This window comes from Choloepus didactylus, chromosome 18 (assembly GCF_015220235.1).
Source record: "Choloepus didactylus isolate mChoDid1 chromosome 18, mChoDid1.pri, whole genome shotgun sequence".
NCBI lineage: Eukaryota > Metazoa > Chordata > Mammalia > Pilosa > Megalonychidae > Choloepus > Choloepus didactylus.
The window spans coordinates 61,033,064-61,056,515 of record NC_051324.1 but is presented as its reverse complement, the minus strand read 5'-3'; the positions used below and the strand labels follow the sequence as shown (position 1 = coordinate 61,056,515).

Below are 23,452 nucleotides of genomic sequence, written 5' to 3'. Positions count from 1 at the left end.
AGAAGGAGCCAGGAGGGAAGGGGAGGGGGGCAGCTTCCTAAAGCTGGTGGCTTCCAGCGCCTGCCGTCAGTCCAACTCACCCCTACCTGCCCCCAGAAAGTGAGGAGGCTGCTCACCTCATGCGGGTTGCAAGGTGCTGGCCCTTTCCTGATCTCTCCACCTCCACGTGACTTTGTCAGTCACTGTGACCTGATTTCATCTGGATAAATATGTGAAGGGGGTGTGGGGAGGAAGCAGAAGTGGGCAGAGAGACTCTGAAGACCCTGAGGTTCTGCACCCTCCAGGGAATGGAGCACAGGGCAGAAGCTGAAAGAGCTCAGACTATGCTCCAGGAAGAGCTGGGTTCAAATCCCTGTGCTGTCACTTACTCTGTTTAGCTGCAGGTGCAGCATCTGCAAAATCAGGGTAATGATGTCCACCTTCTAAGGTGGCTGTCATGATTAGATGAAATGAGGCAATAACGGCTGGGTGCCAGTGGCACTCCCCAAATGTTGCTCTCTTCCCTCTCCACTTCTAGGGGTGAGGGAGCCATGGTTTTATTGCTGTGGAGCTGAACAGCATGCTGCATATGCATCTCCAATTACCCTGAATGACATAGAAGTGATAAGCAGAGGCAATGGAATAAACTTGAATATATACAGCCAGGTAGCATTTTCTGACTTGTGTTCTCCCTCAAAAGAACCTAATGAAATACTGAAGGGGCGAGAAAAGTCATTCTTGTGGCGTGCATAACCTGATGAAGGGGAGGCTACCCATGCCAGGATTGGGAGGCATTCTTCTCGGATTCTGAGCAGTTTGGATGGGTTGCAGATAACCTTCCAGAACCTTCTGAGACCCATTCCCAATCCTTTGCTATAAAAATTCAAAATCTCTCTTTCTATCTATTCACCCAAGATAGCCCCAGGCTCCCAAAATCCCCCCACTAAGCCTGCTGAAATCACCAGAACCATCTGCTTTGGACATGAAAATGAGATATTACAAAAAGTTGCCACACACAGGTCATTATTTCTGGAGGACAAAGGGGAAAACAAAGCTTTTAACAAAGGCTTCTGGAGCCGCTGCAGAAAGCCACTGCGATCCCCTAGCCGGCGGAGGCTCTCTCCCTTTCTTCTCCCTGATTGCAAATGCAGCCTCCTCGGCTGCTTTGAGGCTTTGACGTGCACGTTACGCGGCGTGAGCATCCTAATGCTGTATTCCTCTCCTGCAGCCAGCGCCTGACTGCTTTATCTTGGAGTCGGGATTATTGGAGGGTTGTGAGCTCATTAAGGCTTTGTCTTCACAGCAAATGTAAAGTGAAAAAATTGGGGTAATTACCCAAATAATCCAGTGAAGGGGAAAGAGACCACTTTGTGTTAAAAAAAAAGATGGTTTTGGAGGATCAGTCCAACTGACGGTGAAGCATCTCCACCTTCTCAGCTGTCCAGAGAGGTAATAATATATGTGATTATTTGCTCACCTCCCCAACAGCAAAACCATACCAAGAGGCTCCCTGGGGAAAGATGCCAGGTGTCCAGCCACTCCGGACGGAAAGATGCCAGGTGTCCAGCCACTCCGGACCACGAGCAGCCCCACGCTCACGTCTCCTCCTAAGCAAGGGAAGGACACATCCCTCCCTCCCTCAGGGCTGGGAGTATCATGTGGGAAAAACTCCAGGGTCCTCAGGCAGCGGTTAAATGCCACCATTTAGAGTTATCTAATCCAGCTGAGCAGAAATTTCCAGATTTAAATTGTGCTCACCCAGGCATGATGAATGGTCTCAGACAGTCTTGAGTTTGCTCCAGCTTCCCTTGCTGGCGGTCAAGTCCTTATTTGACTCCACGCTCTACACCCTCACAACCTCAGGACCAAGCATGGTTGCCAGCTGGGTGTCAACACACTGAGAGGCAAACTGCCACAGGCCCCCACCAGGTCCCATCCACTTAGGGAATAATAAGGACAAGGTATATATGGCCAAGGGTCACTTGATAAATGACAAAGAGGTGACTCAGCATCCTCGATAAACTCCAGCCTTGAAGACACCAGGTCTGACCTGATCACCTTTCCGGATGTGACCTTGAGCAAGTTACTCAGTTTCTCTGTGCCTGGGGTTCCTGGCATGTCATAAAAGGGACGGTAATGAGAATTAACAGAGGATGGGATACACATCCCTAGACAGGCTCTGGCTCCCTCCACACACTGGCCTTATGTGCATTCAACCTGCAGGGCTGCCTTATTTGACCCTTAGAGCAACTCTCAAAGGAGGACAGGGAAGGTGTCATTCTCCCAGGTAGTTTTGGCTTGCTGGTTGGTCCTGGAGCCAGCGCGAGTCGGCGACTCCATCAGCTCCCGGTCCCGGCCCGCTCATCTCTCCCACATGCTCCTCCAGTGGTGGAAGGAGTGGGCGCTGGTCTCGTAGGAGGTGAGGGGTGAAGGTATCTGTTCTGAGTGCCACCTCTGTCTCCTTTGGGATTGAGCTGAGGCTCACTTGCATGATGGGAGGAGCGCTCACCACCCAGGTGTCATCTGCCCACCTATGAGGAGACTGGGGACACTGCTTCCCCTCCTCCCTCTGCAGGTCGGATTCTCTTACCTCGTTTTCATTTGTTTCTCCCAGAGCCCCTGAGGACTGCTGCAAGCAGGATGGGGGTGGGGGCAGGGGGGTGGGGTTGACGACGTGGTGGGGGACGTGCAGGGGTGTGGAGGGAGCTTCCTGCGTAACCCAGTTGTGGACTCAGGATGCTGGCTTTCACACCGTGTCATGGAGCCCTAGGTCCCCAGAGGCACTTCAAGAGTTGCAGCGGGTGGTAAAGGGGGGAGGGTGGTGGGAGAGGTCCCGGCACCGAAGTGGGTGCTCTGGGTCCCACTCCCCTATTCAACCAGAGCAGGGCCAGCCTTACCTACAAGGCTGCCTGGGGGGAGAACTGGTTTATTTATATTGGGTTTTTGTTTAAGGCTTAATTTGGGGGAAAAAAAAAAAGAAAGAAAGAAAGAAAAGAAAGTTGAGATCCACTTTTCTGGATGCTCCTGAGAACAGAACCCAGACTGAATCCTTGTGGATGTCAGGGACAAGGCGGGTGGCTCTGTGCTTAGCCGGAGCATGCTTCACACCTTCTGATCCACTCAGGCACTCAATGGGCACTTGCTGTATGCAAAGCCCTAGACCAGGTGTCATGGTAATGGCCAGGTGGAGAAAAGTAAAATAGAGGTGGTGACCTTTGTCCTTTCGGACTTCAGGAGGCAGATCAGACAGACACCCAAAGGCAGAGAGAAAGGACCAACAAAGGCTAGTTAATGCATCAGTCTGGTCTTCCAGCTATTACCTTGCAATGTTTTTTCCCCTTTTATTTATATGTTCTATTTTCCTCAACCAGACTCTAATTTTCCAGGAGAGGGGTGGGGTCAAGAAACACCTCTCATTCAGCAAACATTCCTTAAGCACTTACCACATATGCCAGATATGAGAAAGGCCCCTGGGGGAAACAGAATAGTGATCCCAGTGCAGGGTAATTAATTAATTCTCTCTGAGGAATGGGGACCAGGGAAGGTGCCACAAAAGGACGTAAAATTTAAGCTGCATCTTGAAAGAACAGCAGTTCTCCGTATGCCTCTCTCAGCTTCCTGGGGGCGCAGGGCAGCACCCCACCCGACACCATGAGGGAGCCCACATGAGCATCGGGAAGGAGCGAAGTAAAGGAACCCTGGGCAGCCAGGTGTTGGTCTCCAAGGGCCCCCTGGGGAGAGGAGTCTGGAGCTGGGTTTTGAAAGAGGAGGCGCTGGGACCTGCTGGAGGAGAAGGGAGCACGTCTAGGTTTGATCCTGTCAGGAGCAAAGGCAAGGAAGTAAAGCCAGCAGCTTGAGTAGAGAGAAAGGCAAAAAGAAACAAAGGTAGGGAGCTGGGAGAAAGAGGCAAAATGCCGGTGGCTGGGATGTTTGCATTTAATACAATCGGGGTGTTCCTGGGACTCTGGCAGTAACCAAGGCACAGAAATGTAGTAACGGAAGAATTCTCTCCTATCCCGGCCTCACCACACCTTCTAGAGAAGTTCTACTCCAAGGACCACCACAGGCTGAAAGCTCCCTTCTCCCCCGGACTCCAGGTCCTCCCAGTCCGTGCCAGGGGGTCTGGAGGAGCTGGTGGGGGCGGGAGGTGGTCGGAGGCTGACTTGGTCTCCAATGTCTCCTACCTGTGACCCACATCTGGGTCTCTGGAACCCTGACTTGGGCACTCCCACACCACGCTCACGGTCAAGGCATAAGATCTACACAGCCGACAACCCCCATCCCACCCCCACTCCTCTCACACGCCACAGATGAACATCTGAGGGGATGCCGGGTGTCCTAGGTTGGGCAAGAGACACACCTGGAGAGTGGTTTCCTTTCGGTCCTCCTGGGGAAACCGTCCCTCGGCTCTTTCGCTCTAATAACGTGAATGAACCCGGGGAGAGGCAGAGAGAGCGCGCGCGAGCGCGAGGAGGGGAGAGGTGGGCAGGGGAGGGGAGCGGAGAGAAAATCCACGCTGGGCGAGAGGGGAGCGCAGGGGAGCGGCCGGGAAAGCAAAGCCCTGGCGCGGGGCACGGGGCGAGGCGCGAGGGGCGGCGCCGAGCCGGGGGGCGCGGGCCGGGAGCGCGGCGGCGGGCGGAGCGCGGAGGGCGCGGGGCGGAGGCGCGGACGGTGAGGGGAGGGCGGGGCCGAGAGGGAGGAGTCCCCGGCCGCCGCCGCCACCGCCACCGCCAGCCCGCCCGGCGGCCCGCGCAGCCCGCACTCGCCGCCGCGCCTCGGAGTTTGAGCCGCGGCGGGGCCGGAGCGCAGGCACGGTCCGGACGCGGGGACGGAGCGCGCAGCGCGGCGCCGCCCCCCCGGCCCGCGGCCCCCCAGTCCGGGCGCCCCCGGAGCGGCGCGCGGAGGGAGGAGGGCGGGCGGGCGCGGCGGGCCGGGCCGGCGGGCGGCGGACTATGAGGCGCCCACCATGGTGCGATGCGACCGCGGGCTGCAGATGCTGCTGACCACGGCCGGAGCCTTCGCCGCCTTCTCGCTCATGGCCATCGCCATCGGCACCGACTACTGGCTCTACTCCAGCGCGCACATCTGCAACGGCACCAACCTGACCATGGACGACGGGCCCCCGCCCCGCCGCGCCCGTGGCGACCTCACCCACTCGGGGCTGTGGCGGGTGTGCTGCATCGAAGGTACGGCCGCCCCCGCCCCACCCCCCAGCGCGCGCACGCACACACACACACACACACACACACACACACAGACACACAGACACACACACACAGACACACACACGCACCACCCGAGGCGCTGGCCGGGGAGCGGGTGGGCGCGGCGCCGGCTCGGCGCGAGACACAAAGGAACCGAAGCGGGCGGGCGGGTCCCTTCCTGGCCACCTGGGCACCAGGTCGGGGTCCCTCCGGGTCGGGGGACCCTCCTCCAACATACTAATCACACAAACTCTCCACTCGCAGTTGCACATCTCCACGCACACAGACACAATGAAACACACAGAAACTCTCACGCGCGCGCGCGCAGCCCGGGACCGGAGCGATCCCGAGGGGCTGCGGTGGCGCCCCCGGGAGAGGTGGAGGTTGGAGAGGGGGCAGGAGGAGGCTCAGGTTGGGGGAGCGGACCCGGGAAGAGGGGAGGGAGGAGGGGGAGGGGTTGCTTGGCAACCGGTGTCTGTGCGATTGCTATGGGAACTGGCCATCCTGGGGCGGGGCCGCTCGCGCTGGCTCCAGCCCCTAGCCGACCTTGGGGGTGGGGGTAAGCTGAGCTGCAAACCAGTCTGGGGGACACGGGTCGCCCCGGCCAGATGCGCACTGAGATCCTCTTAGCCACCTTCTACGGGGCCACCGGCCCGTCCCTCCCTGTGCGGTGGGGAGGGAAGGGAAGGGGAGCGGAAGGGGAGCGACACCGACTCTCCCCCTTGTCCCCGACTGGAGCCGCGCGCGAGCCTTGCGTCCCGGCCCCTCGGAAGGGAAGCTGCGGGAGACCTCGGCAGATCACGGGGTGCGCCGGAGCGACCCGCGGACCCGGAGCGGCCTGGGAGGGGCGTGGTCGCCCCGTCGGGGCTGGTGGCTGTTGACCCCCAGGTGCGCCTTGCCGCTGAGTAGTAGTGGGTGCTGTGAGGCTAGAATGACCTCGACGCACCGCGGTTGGGTCCTCCGGAGAGGTGGCGGGACGGCTCCCTCCCATGGAGGGGCCGGGACGCCTCCAACGCCAAATACGCCCGACTTCAGCGCCTCTCTCGCCGGCCCAGCTGGGGAACTAACAGGTGGCTGTGGAGGGGCCGCCTGGCCCGGTCCGGGTTGTCGGCAGGTCTGCGGCTTGCTCTTGTCTTTCAGTTTAGGGTCGAGAATGGGGGAGGGGAGTTGGAGGAGCGTGCCTTTGGTTTTTTCAAAAATCCTTGGACAGTTTCCTCCTTTTTCTTTAACCTTCGAGGCGTAACTCCGCCCCTCAGTTGTCAAGGAAGTTCTCTTATACACCTAGCCTTCCTTACTGCAGTTACAATCGCCCTGAAAATAGTTCAGCGTGGTTGGGTCTTGGTGGAAATAGGTAGGGAGCTCTTAAAAAGATGGTCCTTTTCTGGCTGCATCTGGATGTATCTAAAAAGAGGCTTTTGTAGAGCTGGGTCTGCTTGTGGGGGCTGATTTTGCCCTCTCCCTCCCCTGCAGACCATGCCTGTTCTTATCTGGAACCCTGCCCACTTCTGCCCCCCACCTGCTCTCCCAAAGGGGGCTGGCTTGCCCCTTGCAATTTGGAGCTTAATGTCAGAGCTAAGTGGAGTCTTCAAGCAACAGGAATGTGCAGTCAATAGTTGAGTTGGAGAAACACAGCCACACAAAGGAGCCCTCCTCCGTTCTTTGGAAAAACATCATCTTTGGTATGCAGTTGCTCAGATCACGAACACCTACTGCTCTCATCTGGCGTATGTGCCCACGTCACTATCTGCCACGGCACCTGAGCCAAGCAGAGCAGGGGCTGCAGCGGCATGCCGGCCACCTTGTGAGCTCTGCCGGGCTCCGTAACCACCCGAAGGCATGCCTGGACCCAGAGCCTTCCAGTTTCCCAGTTGGAAACTGGAACAGATTCCTCCATACTGGCTGGCCTGGCCTCCGCTGAGTGGCTGGGATGCCTCCTTTATTAATTCCTCATCCTAATTAGGATTGATGCCGCACTTAGCCTCTTGCCAGCTGCCTCGAGCCGTTTGCACTCGGCGTTCATCAAGAGGGCCCCCGAGCTGATCTGGGCAGCTGGCTCCGCTGGCAGAGGGAGGGGGGATTGCCATCTGGGGAACTTTGCTGGAAGAACTGGGCTGCCTCTGTCATCCCTAAAAGCTCAGGGGTTCTGAGGGGCAAGTTAGGCCACATCCGAGGATTGGGGCATCCTTGTGGGGCCCAGGTCTGGGAAACTGGTTCAGGATTCCTTCTTGTGGCCAGAAACATCTTGACAGTCCCTCGACCTGGCCGAGGACCACCCGCACAACGCAGAGGCTGGCAGCTGACAGCCCTCTGACACCGAGCTCTGAGCTCCGGCCAAACGTGAACCCCAGGCCGCTCATAGTGGAAAGAGAGAGGCACTTCCATGTTGGCTTTTGTGCGTAAAATGCATTTTTCCACCTGTTCTCCAGCAAAGAATCCTAAAGCATCACATCCAAACCAAAATGAAAAAGAAAAAAATTAAAAGGTCAAGCCTCAGAGCTCAAACTGAGGAAATACTGCAGCAGATGGCAAATAAAGCACCAAGCAAGGTGTCGCAGCAAGACTCACAGGGGTTTCCCACAAACTGGTGTCTCCGGCCGGGAGAGCTCAGCCCCTGTGTGTATTTAAGGTGTCCGTGCAGTCTGTCAGGGCTGCGCATAGAAGAAAATAACGTGCCTGGTCTCACCAGGCCCGAGATTACTTTAGCCTCTTTCTGACCCCCAAAATCAGAGTCTCCCCTCTCTGTCCCCCACCCCCCACTTGGCAAATGTTAAAATATCCAAGTGCCGAGAGCCTTTGCATTTCCCACGTGGCATGCTCACAGCAGTCCTGGAAGGGGGCGTTATTTGCACCCCCAGGATTCAGACTAGGAGATGGAGGCTTGGAGAAGGCAAGGGGCTTGCTCGGAGGCAGCAGGGCCAGACTTGAACCTTTGTCTCACTACAAAGCTCTTCCCACTGAGTCATCCTGCCCTTCTCCAAATGGCTTCTGGGTTGCCATTAAAAATAGAACCAAGCACTTGAGTACCCAGCAGAGCCCAGCTCTGAGGTTGGGCCAGTGGCAGCATAAAGGCATTGGGAATGTATAACTGATACACAAATTGCATAACACGCTCTTTCTTGCTCTCTACTCTCCCCCTTCTACCATGTCCTGGACTGGCCTATCCCCACCACCAGTAGACATATGTCCCCCACCCCCATCCCATTCCCTGAGACCCCCGCCTCATTCTTTCTTTGCACCTTAGGTGACACCCAGCTCCAGGCCGGGACATCTTTGTGGACTTTTCAATCAAAGGCATCACTAACCAACATTTGTTCACCCTCAGAAGCGTGTTGAGATTAGGTGGGGTGTAGACTGTAAACATACATGACGGAGCACATACTCTGCTGGGACAGAAGACCCCCATGTGGACATGGGAGGAGACGGGGTACTGGGCCCAGAGGGCGGCACTGGCAGCCATATGCCGATGCCTCTGTGCCCACCATTAGCTCTCAAGCCCTCTCGGGGGCTGCCACGGGCCTGGGCCCATGCGGGTCCTGACCGCTGTCATGACGTCAGGGTTGCTTAGGCCCTGGAACACATGGTCCTGGCAAAGCTCACTGTCAATAGCGCACCCCACCCACAGCCCCCAGGTCATTTACAGATGCTGCTGTCCCAAGCAAGCTCGTATGTCTCTGTCAGAGCCTTAAGTGCCAGCCTGGGCACCAGGGGTAGCCTGGTGTCCACTGTGCCTAGCTCTGTGCTAGGAAGGTAGAGAGAAGGGCCTGGAACCCTAGAATGAGAGGGTCCTTTGCCCCACTCACCTGGCCTTCCTCACTTAGCCAGTGTTCCCAGCCTTTATTCACGCCATGGCACACAGAGGAAAAGAGAATATTCATAGTGCACATTGTAGGGGAGGAAGGACAACCAGAGACGACTGCCCCAGGTTCTCCAGCTGCCCCAGGTCCTGCCTGGGTATGGTGGGGGTGGAGTTGGCTCTCCCAGCACCCCTGGGACCCTGTCTCCGCAGGTCAGCTGGAAAGCTCTCCCTTAAGCCACACTTCGGACCACACTGCCTTAAAGCACATACAACAGGACCATTCGGAGAGATTTTGATCCAGATAACTGGGCCAGGAACTGCTCTGCCTGTGTTTGCTTTCATCCTCTCTGGCGCTAACCCTCAGGCAGCCCGTCCAGCCAGGCCCCCTGTCCCCCACTCCTCCAGCAAAAGGCCTCTCCGCCAGCCCTCCTTGGCCTCCTGGTGTTAACAGTAACCGCCATCACTTATTGAAGACCTCGGTGCAGGGCTGACAGGAGTTCGTGTAATTGCCAACAACACTTGAAGGTAAATATTAATTATCTGCCTTTTATAGATAGGAATAGAAAATGAGGCTGAAGATGGCGAATGCTGCCGAGTGGCTGAGGTTGAACAGACCACCTCAGCTCTCCACCAGCCAGGGCTGGTCCTTTATTTGAACCACACAGATTTGGGAAGGGCCAGGTAAGGGGGTGTAACTGGTGCGCACCCTCTCCAACTTGTCAGAAGGGTCCCTGGTGGTCCTTTCACACGTCCACCTTCCTTTAGTGCCCTGCTCTGTCTCTTCTGTACCCTCCCCCGTTCTTTACTCCCCACCTCCTTTTAATTGGAGCCAGCTGACTTAGTGGGGAGAAGCTGGGGTCTTAGTGGACCCCATCCTGGGAACTGAATTGATGGCCCCAACACACTACCAGGTACCAGTGGGTGCTATGCTGCAAACAGAGCAGATGGATGTGCTGGGAGAGGCTGGGGAGGGCTGCTCTCAGTTGAGGGGGTTGGAAAGCGCTGTCAGGGAAGGTGACGTGTACACCAAAACGTGCACGGCAGGGCTTCCAGGAGAGGGAGAGGCAAGCTGAGGCAGGAAGGAATCAGGTGAGGGTGGGGGGAGAGGATGGAATAGGAGGATGGAGGGTGTGTGGGGCTCCATCGAGTTGGCGGAGGGTGTCAAGGTCAGTTGTCAGGAGCCTGCCTTATTTTACATGGGATCAGTGCTGCTTGGAGGTTTGGGGCAGGGGGAGTAAAGTGATCTGTTCTGTGTTTGTAGAAGGTCCTCTGAGTGCATGTAGATAATGGAGCATCTGGGAAGCAGGATTGCCACCAGGGACCAGTGGGGACATGGTTGCAGGCTGCCAGGCTGGAGACCTGGGACCAAAGTGGCAGCTGCGGAGATGGGAGAGGGATGGGAAGAAGGGGTGTAAGGAAGCAAGGATGACTGCCCAGATTTTTGTCAATGGCAGCTGGGTGGGTGGTGGTGCCATTTCCAAATGGGGAAGATAAAGAAGGAGCAGGATTGGGAGAGAGATTTTGATACTACTGCCCAACACCTCCAATGGCCAAAAGCAGTGCCAGAAAGTACCGAAGAGCATAACTCAGGAGCACCTCAACAGCTCATGCTCACCCCCAGTGCTGTGGGCTCATCATCAACTGCCCCCACCCCAAGGGATCAGGGTTTGTCATCCTCATCACTGGTGACATTTGGGGCTGGATCATTCTTTGCTGTGGGGGGCTGTTCTGTGCATTGTTGGATATTGTGCAGCATCCCTGGCTTCTACCTGCTAGATGCCAGTAGCTCCCCGACCCTGAGTTGTGGCAACCAATCATGTTGTCCGGACATTTTCCAAGTGTTCCCTGGGGGAGACTAAGCCGCCCCCAGTGGAGAGCCCCTCTCTAGGGAAGCATCAGGCAGGTAGGCAGAGGTGAGCCCAGTCCTGGTGGCTGGTAGGAGCTCCATTCATTCCTCTTCTCTTCAAGAAAGCACCTGGGATGCCAGTGAGGGGGGTGCCCCTATGACGGGGTGGCCTGACATTGGCCCTGGGTGGCTGGAGGGACACATCGTGCCAGCTCAGGATTGCAGTGACAGTAACGACGTGCAGGCGACCCACTCGGCCCTGCCCACATCACCCCACTGTGTCTCCTCACTAGGTGTGAGGACCACAGGTGCAGCCCAGTGCTTGTACTCTGCAAGCTCAGGAAACTCAAGGGCTGCAGAGGCAAAGTGACTTACCCAAGGTCACACGCTCGTTAGTAGCAGAGCCGGAAGCAGAGGTGTACAGTGCCCCTCCGGCCGGTGGGTGAGCTAGGCTGGACAACGAGGAGCTGCCATAGCACGGGGCAAGCAGCAGTACGTGCAGAAAGAAGCGACGCCACTCCTTTCCGGTCTTTCCGGTTCCGACCCATCACTGCATCACTGCTCACCCGTGAGAGCGCACACACAGACACAGGCCCTGTCCTCTGAACAGCCCCTCCCTTGACCATGGATGCTCTCCCAGGCATGTGCTTGTGAGCTGGCTCTCCTGTGAACAGCTTCAAAAGGGGAACAAAACTGGCTCCAACCCCTAGGGATGGGCTAGCTCGGGCTAGGACATCCCCACCCCCCAATTCCAGGTCGTCAACCCCCTTGGCTCACTGGGCACGTCCACCTGAGACCTTCTTTTCTGAATTCAGGTCAGGCACATGGGACCAGATGAAGAGTATTCTTGCCTAACCTATGAATTTCTTCCTATGAACAACTTTTCAAAGTTACCAAAAAATACATCACATGATTTGATTCTGTTTAGTTTCTTCCTTCTCCAACCAAACACAGAAAGAAAGGAGGGAAGGAAGGGGTAAGAGAAATAATAGATGAGATAAGGGGCTGGGGATGGAAGTAAAAAATAAAAGTAGGACAATAAGATGGCGATTCAGTCGGGTTAGTGTGCAGGCAGCCTGCTACAAAGGCCAGCAGGGTTGCTGGAGGTGGGTCATGAGTTTGGTTCTGAGCTTCCTGGGGGCCAGGCAAAGAGGAGAACATGATCAAATGTAAGTTCCACAGCATGCATGTGATAAAAGGAAATCACTGCTCATGAGAAGCCCAGCTCTTTCTGATACAGGGACCTGGGGAAGAGGTATTCCATGTTTCCTTCTACAGCGGACATTCTATCACATCGAAGTGGACGCTGTTGAAAAGGCAGCCTGGGGTCCAGGAAAGAGGCCAGGTTTGGGGGATGGATGACCTGAGTTTCAAGTCCCAGTTTTGCCAGGTAACTTTGTGGCTTTGGGCAGGTTACTGTACCTCTCTGAGTTGCTGTTCATATGTCTGGAAAATGGGGTAATGAAAGATTGTGAAAGAACCCAGCACACACCACAGAGTAGGTGGCCCCCACCACCACCACCACCGCAGGCAGGTGCCTCTATGTCTCAGGAAACTCAAGGCTGGAGAGGAAAAGTGATTTACCCAATGGTCACACGCTTGTTAGTAGCAGAGCCGGGAGCAGAAGTGTAACAGTCTCTGCCTCTACGTCTCACGAGGGTCCTGGGTTGAGCCATACGTGGCCAAGGAGATGGAGGCCTGATGGTCATCCTTTCTGGGCAGTTGTCTGGGCAGGGACCGAATGTATTGCCTCTTTGCATTTTGAGGGCTCCCTGATGTCTCTGCTGCCTCAGGACAGGGCTGGGGCCCAGGTGACACTCGGGTGAAGTTCTGGGATCTTTGCAAAGCCAAAATGCTGCCCCTCACAGCGTGCTGGACCCTCTGCTTGCTGGGGACATCAGACCTCTCCTGCCTTCCCTCCCGTTTTCCTGGAGGCAAGATGGGAGCAGGGCAGTCACCCAGTGGGGTTGCTAGAGACAGGGAGGTACTTGAATCAAAGGAGTTCTCTGGTTGGTTTGCTTCCCCCAAACAAGCAGACCTCTTGCCTCACCCCACATCCACCCCCCAGATTCCTATCCATCCTTCAAGCCCAACTTCTCTGTAAAGCTACCCCAGGTCTCCTTCCTTGGCTTCCCAGGCCTCTGTCGCCAGGCACAGCGGGCTGCCTTGAGCAAGTTGCTCGTAAAGACTTTCACTTGCAGCTGGGGGTGCTCTCGCCGCCTCCCCCCACCTCCGAGGATGGCAGACCTGAATCCAGGTCTCTGTGGCACAGCATGGACCCCTGTTGCACCTACTCCTGTGCCAAGTCCACGGAGGCAGAGGCCCTCAGCAAACGCTGTTCCTTTGTCCCCTCCTCCCCGCCCTCCACCACTGCCCCATCTCTGAATCAGCGTGTGCAAAAGGCCCAGGGGAATTTCTTGACGCAAGCCCCAGCTCCAGAGCCGGGAGAAGTCGAAGGATGAAAAGTTGTCAGTTCTCCCTGGTTCACCTGCCATCAGCATCTCTGTCGCCTCCTCGCCCCGGGGAGACAGGCAGGGACTTGCCGAGCTCACCCTTGCATCCTTCCACAGTTTCACAGCGGCCAGCCACTGAGGTCAGGTGGGAAGTTGGGTTGAGTCCAGACTCTGCCACTTGTTGGCTGGTGTCTCCAGACAAATTACCTGACCTCTCTGACTCCGGTTCAGAGCATCAGCCCTGGGGTTTGGTGAAAGGTAATGAGAAAACATGAGCGAAATACCCCTCGCCATGCCTGGCAGCTTGTAGATGCTTAAAAACATTTCGTTTTCTATGTTTCCTAACCTTGGAAGTTTCCCAGAAGAAATAATTCGCCCAAACTTTGCATCCAAACTGAGCGAGGCCTGGTCACTGGACCTCAGGGTCAGGAATTGGGGGCAGCTGAGCCCCCACGCCCATGATGGGGGTGCGTGGAGAGCCTGACACTATTTTATTCGCCTCTCAGGGGCAGGGCTGCTGAATGCTTCCGTGAACCATAAAACCCCTGAGCCTGGAGGGCACTCGGTTAGAAGGTGAAATAGCACAGTGCCCAGGGTGGTGACAGCAGCAAGCAGGCAGTGTGGTCCCCTCGTCCCATTTTCTGGCTCAGTGAGTTTGCCCAATGCCCCTGCCTGCGACACAGGTCCCCGGAGGGCAGAGAGGAACCAGGGAACTCGGAGAGGCACGGGGGCAGGGCTGGTGGTGTGGCTCCTTGATACCCACAGAACAGGAAGCCTGTGGGGGGGGCTCCACTGATGCCAGGGTGACTGAGAAGCAATGGAGCACAGCCCATTCGTCCCCCTACACTTACCAGACACCTGCTGGCTGTCAGACACTGCGTCAGGTGCTGAGGCTGCAGCGTGAGAAAGGCTGTGAGAAGGGGATCAGGGTGCTGGAGTGTGGACATCATCGAAATGGCCATTGAGACCTGTGGCCTGGTCCCAATTCTGCCACTAACCAACTGGACAATCTTCGGCTTATTCCTTAACCTCTCAGAGCCTTGGTTTGCTCAGTTGTCAAGTTGGTGACTATCATTGCCCTTCCCTCCATCCTCCCTCCCTCCATCCCCCATCCCACCATTCTCTGTCCTCCCTCCATTCCTTCATTCCTCCATCCTCCCCCATCATCTCTCCATCCTCCCTCCATCCCTCCATCACCCTCCCTCCATCCTCCATCACCCGCCCTCCATCCTCCATCACCCGCCCTCCATCCTCCATCCACCCTCCATCCTCCCTCTATTCGCCATCCTCCCCATCCTCCCTCCATCCTCCCACATCCTCTTCCACCCTTTCTCCATCCCCATCCCTGTATCCCTCCATCCTGCATTCCCAGTCCCTCCATGCCTCCATCCTACCTCACCCTCTCTCCCAGGGCTGTGTGGTTGCCCCTGAGAAGGTATTTGGGAAAGTGCTATGAAAGCACAGTGGCCATGCTGCCACGAGGGCACTAAGGGGACAGTGACTTAAGGCTTGTTTTCTTGGAAACACTTGATTTGGCCATTTGGATTTTTATTTCAAAGTCTCATTTCCCTCTGACAGCTTGGCGAGGGACCAGCATATATGTCAGATGGGCTGCTGTGGCCCCATTCCCCTCTCCCCCCGCCCATGCCGGTGTGGTTCATCCATCCCACAAACTCGGGGAGCCTGGTTTGTTGCCGAGCACAGTGCTAGAACACTGCAGAGAAAAGACAAAAATCCCTTTTCTGTGACGTCCCCTCCTGGACTCCTTATACCCCTCTCCGATGCCATCAGCTCTGCCTCCAAACTCACTCCAGCTTTCCCCCCACTTTCTGTCATCTCTGTGTCTCCCCCCTGGCTGCTGGCAATGGCCCGCCTGGTCTGCTTGCTCTCCTGCCCTGAGCTAGCCATTCTCCACGTGCAGCCAGAAAGGTCTTTTAAAAAATATGAATCTGATCGCGTCATTCCCCAGCTCAAACCACATTGCGCTTGTGATAAATTCAGCCCCTTCCCCTGGTTCTCCGAAGCCCCAGGGATCTCGCTCCACCCACCTCTCTGGCCTTCTCTCCTGCCAGGAGCTTCACTGTTCAGAAGGGAGTCAGAGAAGGTGACATCTGACTGGGTCAGGGTGATGGTTCATAGGACAGGGGCCAGGGGCTCAAGGAGGTATGCCTTTGAACCCTGGCTTTACCCTATATCAGCTCTGTGCTCTGGAAAATTCCTTAACCTCTCCAGCTTCAGTCTTCTCATCTGTAAATGGGGGGTATAGTGATAGCTCCCTGACTCATAGAGGTTGTCACAAAAATTAAACAAGACTTTGCCTGATGAATTTCTTGGGATGGTGTCTGGCTTGGTGGTGTAGCTGTGATCTGGAGAACCCGCTGAGCTGAAGGTGCAGCCAATGTTTAGAGAAGGGCAGGGTGGCTGGGGAGGGGCCTGTAAGAAGTGCCGGTAAGAGGGAGCTAGACCAGGTGATAACGGGCCTTCCATGCCTAGCGCTTGAGGTGATTTGATCCTAAAAGCAACGGACAGCCACCGATGGGGCTGCAGGTCAGACAGAAGGACTCCCACCCCCCGTGCCTGGAGGCCCCTGCAGTTGTCCCCGGAGTACAACGACAAGGTTCTGAGCTGAGGCAGTGGCATGGAGGACGCTAGAAGCTGTTGGATGTAAAAGAACAGATGAATTTCAGAGACTTTAAGAGGTCCAGTTGATTGACTGGATTGGGGGCTGGGAGATGGGGTGAGAGAAGGAGGCGGCCCGGAGGATGCCCTGGAGCTCAGCCTGGGGGAACCAGGGCAGTGAAGCCATTCCCAGAGCACAAGGAGTGGTTGGGAGGCGGGGGGGGGGGGGGGGGGGGGGGGGGGGGGAGCTGGCCTCAGATGGGCTGGAGACAAGGATGTGGAAGCCCTGTCTCCCTGGTGAGCTGTTAGGCTGGAGATGTTTAGCCCCAGCACCTTGGGTTCCCCCATGGAACAAATGGCACAGTAGCGACTGTATTTTCTGACCCAAAACTCTAGATGAAAGAAATCAGAGGATTGTTGCTGTGGTAGTTATAAGGGCATACAGAAGTGCTGCTGGAATCATGAATGTTGGCATCTTGGCTATTGGGGTTGGAGAGGGTGATCAGAAGATTTACAATCAGGACTGACCTAAAAACAGTCCAAGCCCCAGTAAAAGATCATGACAAAGAGTGCAGCATGACTGACGTCACAGGCTGACTTCAGGGGTGTGTGCCTGTGCGGTCACACAGGGCCCCGTGCTCAAGGGCACCATGCTTGGTTTAATGCTCTGCTGTCCCATCTTGAAATTCCTAGTATTTTGGAACAGGAGGCCCTGCATCTTCATTTTGCACGGGGCCCCACAGATTATGTAGCTAGTCCCTGGGTGTCCCATTCTAACCCTGAGAAAAGACTTTGATTAGGGGAAGAAGAGTGGGAAGGGGATGCTGATATTGGAGGAAAGCAGGGGTGGGGCTTGAGAGATTGCAACGGAAATTAGCAGCTGTTGGGGGATGCAGAGTTGCATGCTGAAACCAGCCCTCACTTCTTTCTTGTTGGTTTTTTTTGTTGTTGTTCAAAGGGGCCACCACAAAAACTACACCGTGTGGCCCGGGACTTCCTTAGAGAGCATGTCAAATCTGTGGTCATCGTTCAGCGTTTACAGAGCACCTGCAGAATATGCCTGGTGTGTACTGGGCGTTGTGGTGATAGAAAGCGGGGAGCTTACTGTTCTGCTGGAGACCCTGGGGTGTGGCGAGAGCATCGGGAGGACACGCCTGAATGTTTGGGGCTCCTGCTGGGTGACTCTAACAACAATCCCATTGCCTAGGGTGTTTGGAGGAGTAAATGGAAAATACTCGCTGGTCTCTGGGTGCATCTGATCAGGGCAGCGGTTATGCTGGAGGTTTTGGGAAGGGGGCATGGTTGCAGAGATGGGGGGGGCAGGACACAGAGGGAGATGGTGTTTAATTAGGCTCTGCCTCCCACTAGCTGAGGGACCTTGGGCCAGTCGTTTCACCTTCTTGGAGCCTCAGTTTTTTTCTCTGCAAAATGGGATCGTTAGCAGTTAGTGACACCTGCGCTGCAGATTTGCGGGGAGGCCTTGAGATATGATATGTAAGTGCTTAGTTTGGGGCTGGAATAAAAAAGCGTTTGATGAAGGGTTGTTATTCCCATTTGATCACCCAAAAGTGTACTGTGTGCAGGAGACAGGGAAGGAGGCGCAGAGAAAGGGAACCTTGGGGTTTTTTCACACAGGCATCCCACTGTCCCCTCCACCCCTAGCCCCCAGACCAAACTGCAAGCCGCGAAAAGACACAGATCCCTAAAGGCTCCCCGAGGACATTTCAGGACACCCAGGCTCCCTTCCAGGCGCCGGACACTCGGGCCAAGGTTGCGTCGCCAGCGCGTCGCTGCGGGCGCGGGGGGAGCAGACCCGGGCGCTTCCGGGCCGCGCTCTGAAAAGCGCGGATAACAAGCCCGCATTGACGCGGGGTCCCGGTTCGCGTCTGAGCCCTGGCCGGAGACAGTTTCTCGCTTCAGCAGTTTGGCATGTCATACAAAGGGGCTCTGATTTTTCCTGATGTCCAGCTCTTCTTGCATGAAAAACGGTTTTTGTTGTCTTTCTGCTCATGTCTTGCATGTGTGTCGGGCGCAGAGGCCTGGAGGGGGGCAGAGACCCGCTTGCTTAACCGATCGGAGGGGCCCCCTTCTTCCACCTTGCGGGATCTGCTGGCTCCCGGGCCGAGCTCACACCTTCGCGTTGGTCAGCTACTCTTGCCAAGAGTTTTTGTCCCCAGGGTCCCGGTTTGTCCCGGTTTTGTCCCGGTTTTGTCCCCAGGGTCCCGGTTTTGGTTGCTGCCACTCCCCTTCCCCGCCGTGACCCCTCTCCCCAGCCAGCCAGCCCTTCTGAGCATCCACTGAGACCCAGATCAGTGTTTCCTCCCCTCTTCGTATCTTATTTGTATTTCTAATTCTTTCTTCTCCTTTCCTTTCTAGTCTGCCATAGTTAAACCACTCAAGCTCTCTCCTACTTCCTGTTCAAGGCAATCTTTTGAAAGTTCTTGAGGCAGTTAGATAAAAATGCATTATTTTAACTCTGTGATTATTAGGAGGGTTATTAAACATGGGGAGAATTCTATTAAATAGTAAATTGGGTGTGTCAAAAACCGACAGATGTGGAACCCTCTAACGATCATCTGATAGAGAGTGGGTGTGAACATGTTTATTAGGCTGGAGAAAAAGGGAAATTCACCAAGGGGCTAAGATGGTGATCCTGGATGGAAACTATGACATTATTTTCATCTTCTTCTTCTTTTTTTTTTTTTTTTCAAATTTTCCATTATGTTAGGAAAAAAAATATGAACCTGATATTTAAATACAAAGAGCACCAGCTCATTCTCCAGTCCTCAGACAGGTGAATGGATGTGTGTGTCCGTTCAGCACTTATAGTGTTTGCCCTCTTTATTTTTCAGTGCTCCCAGGCACTGGTCACTGCTACCATGTCTGGGCATCCTTTGCCAGCATTTTATTACAGGCCACCCCTGACTTATAACCAGATTGATTCTGGATGAAAACCTTTGCAAGCCATGGTGCAGTTGAATCTTTATTTCCTGAAAGCACAATTTGCACATTGGGTTTCCATACCTAGAAATCCATCTAATACAATGAAAGTGCCCAAACTAGCCACAAAAGTAAGTGAAAAGAAAATAAAACCCAGATACATGCTCTGACAAACTTTTATCACATATGTAAAACTAAGTACTTAATATGAAAGCTGTGTCTGAAATGTTCCTCTGAGAAATTTTTCCACCTGAGCCAGACTGGCCACGGTTTTTTAAAAATGTGAATCCAATGAATTTCGAACAGAAGATGCTTGTTTCCGCCCTGCCCCCAACCCCCACCCACCCAGGAAGTCTCCCTGGCTAAGTTTAAGTGTGCTTCATTGCACCAAAACTCCTCAAACTGTTTAAAATAAAGGGTCCTTCCGTCTCAAAATCTTGCCTTGCCAGTTCCACGTGTGTAAATTTTTGAGAGTAATCTCTGCAGGGTGAGTACTGGGAGGGAAGGCGTTCCCGCTGTGACTTGTTCCACCCACTTCTCAAGGCCAGTGGACCCTTCAGATGCCAGCGGTGCAGACAGAGGTGTCAGCTGCCCCATCGCCCATTTGCCAGGTGCTCATCGATGCTGTAAGTTGTGACTTGGAGTCTTAGTGAAGACAACGTGTGGGTGCAGGGAGAAAGTGAGCTTGGACTAGCAAGTCATTCCTTGATTTTCATCACCTTCTCTGTGCCACTGATGGGCACGATGGTTGCTTTCCTCTGGTTCAGCCTTTCATGGACCTGGGCACAAAGCTCTCGTCTTCAGTCCCTAGAAGCCCTTCATGTTCTCAGAAGCAGTGTTTCAGGGATCCTTTCGTCTTCTGGTCTCTAGGGGAAAGGGAAGAAAATTTGCTTTTTTTTAAGCCTGGTTGTTTTCTCTAGACTGTTTCTGGCTTTCAATCCACAAACCTTTGTGGGGTTCCCATTGGTGCAGAACTGGCGGGAGACTGGGAGGAGACCCCTGGGAGACCCTCACCCCTTATCGGAGGCGGCTGCTGAGCTGCCCCCCAGCAGGAATGTGCCAGGCCACTCCACACAGCGGTCCTGGGGCCCTTGTTCCCCTCCATGCTTAGGTGCTTTTCTGTCCCACGCTCTCCTGCTCACTTCTGCTTAGGAGCCATGACTGATATTTAATTATCAATAATAGTATCGTTAATAAGAGCAAATAGCTATTAAGCAATCACTGAGTACCAACCATTACATATACAGTCTAAAGAACTTCCATAGCGTTTATCCACAGAATGATTATTTAATACCATTTAATTAATTCTCATTTAACCAAGTATATTATTTATAGAGAGAGACAGAGCTAACCCTTACATGCCTCACTAGGAGCCAGGAATTGTCCTAAGCAATTCACATGTTAAAAAAAAATATATATATATATACACAACACTTTACATATATTAATTGAGTTAATCCCCAGCAATTCCGTGAGGTAGATACTGTCATCCATTGCATGGATGGGGAAACTGAGGTACAGAGAGATTAAGTAGTGTGCCCAAGAGCCCAGGTGGGGAAGGTGGGGCTCACACCCAGGCGATCTGGATGCTCTTACTTGCCGAGCTAGTCCTTCCTCCCTCGAGGTATCCTGGCAGCTACAGTGTATTGAAAATGTTAGGTGCTTGGGTGGTTTGTTTCATCATCCTCACAGCGCAGCACACGTGCCCCCTCCTGTGTGGGAGATGGGGAGACCGATGCAGACGGGCAGCCCGATACACCAGCTGGCTTCCCTCGCCCAGGTCTCTGTCTCCAAAGCCCATTCCAAGCCCTTTGTCTGACCCCACGCTAAGAGCCATCATGTGGCGGCTGCCTCAGTCTCCCCAGTGAGAGGGCATGGATGGCTCAGTGTCTATAAATATCCCAGCTACCCCACGGTGACACAGGGAGCCCAGCAGCTAAGAAGCAGGCAGCTGCTGCAGGAGGGGAGCTGTATGAGAAAGAAGGCAGGTACATCCGGCTGGTTGCCAGGCGCTGACGTGGGCCAGGCTGACCTGGCAGGCTTCTGGGAGGAGGTGGGCACAGCGTCGTGATCAGGCCGGCGCACGACGCCGCGTCCCAGGTCTGACTCACGCGGCCTGGCTGAGAAGGGTTCTGCTGTCAGACTGAGGGCGGCTCTGAAGCTGGGGCACTCCCGGCAAGACTGCAGAAATCATTCTGCTCGAGACAGCTCCTTTAAAAAGACATTCACTGTGCACGGCAAATCCCCTGGAACCCATGTTCTGCAGGTGATGCCACCTGCCAGCGTGCTTTCATACCCACATGTTGCATTCATGTGGCAATGCCCGGCTCAGGAAAGCTGATCGGGAAAGAGAGGTCTGTTCATACTGTATGATTCCATTCATGTCAAGTTCAAATGCAGGCAAAACTAATCAGGGGTGATGGAAGTCGGGCACGCGGCTCCCTCTGTGCAGTATTGGCTGGGAGGAGGCAAAAGGAAGGCTTCAGGGTGAGGATGTGTTCTCTCTCTTGCTCTGGGTGTGGTAGTTACACGGGTATAGACATGGGGTCATTGAGCTGCACTCTGAACAAACAAACAGAGGTCTGGGTGATAAAGACCCCCTGGGGGGCCTGCCACCATCCCTTGCCTGCCCACATCAATCCCCAGCTGATGTTCTCTTGGGGAATGTGTGCACCTGGCCCTGTGCTAAGTTCTGGGGTCTCAAGAATTGACTCATTCATTCAATTATTTTTGAGACCAGCCTCCCAAACTCCAGCCCCGTGCTGGTGAGTTTGGTGACCTGGGGCTGATTCAGAATGGCAAGGTCTCCTACTTTACGTGCCTTGCAGCTCATGGTCTCCCGTGGAACCCTCCCAGCCATGTGGGGAGGTGGATGTGTCGGCCTCAAAGGAGAAAGCCGCTGGGCAGGTTTGGCTTGAACTCACTTTCTGCTTCTGAGCCCACCCTGGGGATGAGGCTGAAAGTTTGGTGCCATGAAGAATGGAGCGAACGCCTGTCCTCCTCATGCCAGCCTGGGCCTGGGAGATGTCCCAGCAGGCTGAGGCTAGTCCGGAGGGGAGGAGGGCCTGGCACGTGGGCGAGGAGCGGCCTCCTTGGAGTCTGCTCCCTCTCAGCCGGCGACTACGATTTAGCCAGACTGCGTGGCCACCATGCCCCTGGGTCGCTTCTCCTGCCCTCAAGCCTACCCCCTCTGTCCATAGCACCCACTGGTGTTTTCTTAGTCCACGTTCAAACTCGGCAAACACTCACGGGGGATTTGAAAACCAGGCTTCAAAGCCGAGTCGTGGGCACCCGAAGATTCAATGCATTCATTCAACAAATATTCGTTATGTGCCTGCTGTATACCAAGCAGCATTCTGGTGGTGGGGAAAACAGCAGTAAATTAAACAGACAATTTGTTTGGCATTTATATTGTAACAGAGAGAGAAATAAAGCAGAAAACCTGGGAGCTTCGGGGTGAGGTTGTGACGTGAGAGAAAGGGGGGGGCGCTGATGAGACCTGAGGGAGGTGGGGCCAGTGAGCCTGGCCAAGGTCTCGGGGACAGTCGTTTCCAGCAGGGAATAGCAAGTGTCACGGCCCCGTGTGAGGGCAGCTGGAGGAGTGGTGGGGACATCAGAGGGGCTATGGAAGGAGAGAGAGGGAGGAGATGGGGTTGGAAAGAGGACCGCGGCCGCTGGTAAGGACTTGGCCCTTTATTCCGAGCGAGAAGATTGCTGCCGGAGGGTGGTTATGTTTTGTTTTTTTTTTAAATACAGTTTATTGAGATATATTCACACACCCGACAGTCATCCACAGTGTACATCAACTATTCACAGTACCATCAGTTAGTTATGCATTCATCAACAGAATCAACTTTTGAAAATTTTTCTTACTCAAAAAATAAATAAAAATAAAAATAAAAGTCAAAAAGAATCACCCAAAACATTCCATACCCCCCCATCCCACCCTATTTTTCATTTAGTTTTTGTCCCCATTTTTCTACTCATCTGTCCATACACTGGACAAAGGGAGTGCGATCCACAAGGTTTTCACAATCACACAGTCACACCATATAAGCTGCATAGTTATACAGTCGTCTTCAAGAATCAAGGCTACTGGTTGCAGTTCAACAATTTCAATTGTTTCTTTCTAGCTATTCCAATTCACTAAAATCTAAAAAGGGATATCTACATAGCACATAAGAATGCCCTCCAGAGTGACTTCTTGATTCCATTTGAAATCTCTCAAACATTGAAATTGTGTTTGTTCATTCTCATCCCCCCTTTCTGTCAAGAAGATTTTCTCAATCCCATGATGCCGGGTCCCGGCTCATCCCCAGGAGTCCATGTCCCATGTTGCGAGGGAGATTTATACCCCTAGGAGTCAAGTCCCATGTAGGGGGAAGGGCAGTTGAGTTCACCTGCAGAGTGGGCTTAGAGAGAGACAGGTGGACATCTGAGCAACAAAAGAGGTTCTCTGGGGGTGACTCTTAGGCACAATTATAAGTAGGCTCAGCCTCTCCTTTGCAGCAACAAGCTTCACAAGGGGCACACCCCAAGATCAAGGGCTCATCCTACCAAACTGTCAGTCCTCAATGTTTGTGAGAACACCAGTAACAACCCAGGTGGGAAGCCC

At 54.5% G+C, this 23,452-nt stretch overlaps 1 protein-coding gene across 2 annotated transcripts in view; it reads left to right on the top strand.

Annotated features, from left to right (window-relative positions):
- The first annotated feature begins 4,895 nt into the window (after window positions 1-4,895).
- Window positions 4,896-23,452, top strand: part of CACNG4 (calcium voltage-gated channel auxiliary subunit gamma 4) — a 60,249-nt gene continuing 41,692 nt past the window's right edge. For both annotated transcript variants that reach the window (XR_005212834.1, XM_037810303.1), the window contains exon 1: window positions 4,896-5,165. Coding sequence is in view for 1 of the 2 variants with exons in the window: in XM_037810303.1 (XP_037666231.1) it covers window positions 4,946-5,165 (220 nt within the window). In the remaining variant the exon portion in view is untranslated. The remainder of the gene's footprint in view (window positions 5,166-23,452) is intronic.